The sequence below is a fragment of the Bactrocera tryoni genome, unplaced genomic scaffold (assembly GCF_016617805.1).
Source record: "Bactrocera tryoni isolate S06 unplaced genomic scaffold, CSIRO_BtryS06_freeze2 scaffold_7, whole genome shotgun sequence".
Lineage (NCBI taxonomy): Eukaryota > Metazoa > Arthropoda > Insecta > Diptera > Tephritidae > Bactrocera > Bactrocera tryoni.
In genome coordinates this window covers 7703353-7705291 of record NW_024396366.1, presented here as the reverse complement: position 1 = coordinate 7705291, position 1939 = coordinate 7703353, and the positions used below count along the sequence as shown (strand labels likewise).

The following is a 1939-nucleotide window of genomic DNA, read 5'->3' as shown; positions in this document are numbered from 1 at the left end:
GGCCACTCACAGTACTATCGCAAGACCCCTCAGATTTTACCGCCTTAACTCCAGGGCATTTTCTAAAAGGAGCACCCATCCTGGCCATTCCTGAGCCAGGCGTGGAGTCGCTATCTCTATTAAATCGATGGGAGCGAATTAAAATTCTCCATCATGATTTCAGCCGCCGATGGAAGGACGAATATATAAAGGATCTCCACAAAAGATACCGTTGGAAGACTCCTGAACAAGCGCCTAAACTTGGAGACTGTGTCCTCATCCACGATGATTGTCTACCCCCCACCGAGTGGCGGCTTCGCCGCATTGAAAAGTTACATTACGGCTCTGACGGTCACATACGTATCGTTGATCTTAGTACACAAAACGGAACGCTAACTAGACCGCTCGTGAAGCTATGCTTTTTGCCAACTTCCGATGATCGCGAATCCGAAAACCTCAAAAATAAACCGGTATTGTCGCTACACAATAAACGAACCAAATGAAACCAATAAAACACGAGAAAGTACGCAAATAACAACCCGTTAAAAAATAACAACCGTCAGAAAATAACAAACCGTACATCAAAATAACAAACCGTAAAGAAAACGAATAAAAAATGGTCGATCCATACGACGACCCATTCATGCCACATATAGTGGCACGATTGCCAATATCTAATTGTATGACAGATTTCTAATTGACAATCTCATTTATACATAGATCACCATGGATGTAGATACATCAGTCGTAACCACGCCAACAGCTCGGGCTACCAATGCGCCACGCACCGTGCCTACTCCAGCGCCCCGAACTATGGTGGCAACGACGCCGGCAACTGCACCGGCAACAACGCCGGCACCTGTACCGGCAACCGCGTCTGCAGCGGTCCTTCAATCCGCACCTCGTGGTGGCACTCGACCACCACCAACACCATCACGCACCACGGAGACCCTAAGGTGCCACATCTGTCGGCGCCCACATTGCCTGCACCATTGTGGCATATTTAGGGGTATGCGACCCGTGCAACGGCAGCAAGTTGCCCAGGCCCACGGGCATTGCCATAACTGCCTGTCACATACCCATGGGACTGCAGCGTGTGAGTCACGAGGGCTGTGCCAAATATGCCACAGGCCGCATCACACGCTGCTACATCGCAGCGCGGCACGCGAAGTGAATCGGCCACCCATCCAGCGCGGTCGCATACCCCGCTTCCAATCCGCAGCTCGTGGCGCGCCCCAGCGAGGCGGAACCTCGTTGCGGCGTCGGCAGGCGGGACCACCACCTCGTCGGTCTACGGGGCTGAGCAGCGTTGTGGCAACGCTGCAACAGCTGCAGCGCCTTTTAGGCTAAACATTCGTTTAGGGGGCCTGGAGGGTTAAATGAGCTTCTGCGCCCCCCTCTTAATATACCACATCTACACTCCACACATACACACTACATTCCACACGTCATCTTTTATCCCACACACCACCATATTCAACACGGCATCTTTCATCCCACACACACCAACTAATCATCATCTACACCACACACGAGGACACCAAACACAATCAACAAAAGGGACTGGCGGGCGGCGCCCAGGCTTTTTTTTTTCGATCGATCCGTGCTCGCATCTACAACCGACTTGTCTTTTCGTTTTACGCTATCGCATTAAAGGTGAGTGCCGTGCATTTATGCTTTTGTGAAACTTTACAGCAAGAATCTGCGAAAAAAGTTTACCATGCCGAGAAAGCGTCGAGAATCACATGCTCTAGAAGGTAGGTTGAAATTTTGAATTGCCCGTACTCGTTCTTCTGGGGGTGAAATTCCACTGCTGTTTATTTTGAAATCTAAAAATTTATCTTGCGGCTGACCTGGCATGCATTTCGAACGGTTGATGACAAGGCCGTACTCGCGTATATTTTTAAATACTATTTGTAGATGATGACGATGTTGATTCATATCCTTCGATGATATCAAA

At 49.6% G+C, this 1939-nt stretch overlaps 1 protein-coding gene across 1 annotated transcript; it reads left to right on the top strand.

Moving 5' to 3' along the window:
* Nucleotides 1–705: 705 nt before the first annotated feature.
* Nucleotides 706–1329, top strand: LOC120781564 (SH3 domain-binding protein 1-like). The gene is made up of 2 exons (XM_040113802.1): nucleotides 706–935; nucleotides 1110–1329. Exons 1-2 carry the CDS (start codon nucleotides 706–708, stop codon nucleotides 1327–1329), a joined length of 450 nt encoding a protein of 149 aa, XP_039969736.1.
* The last annotated feature ends 610 nt before the right edge of the window (nucleotides 1330–1939 follow it).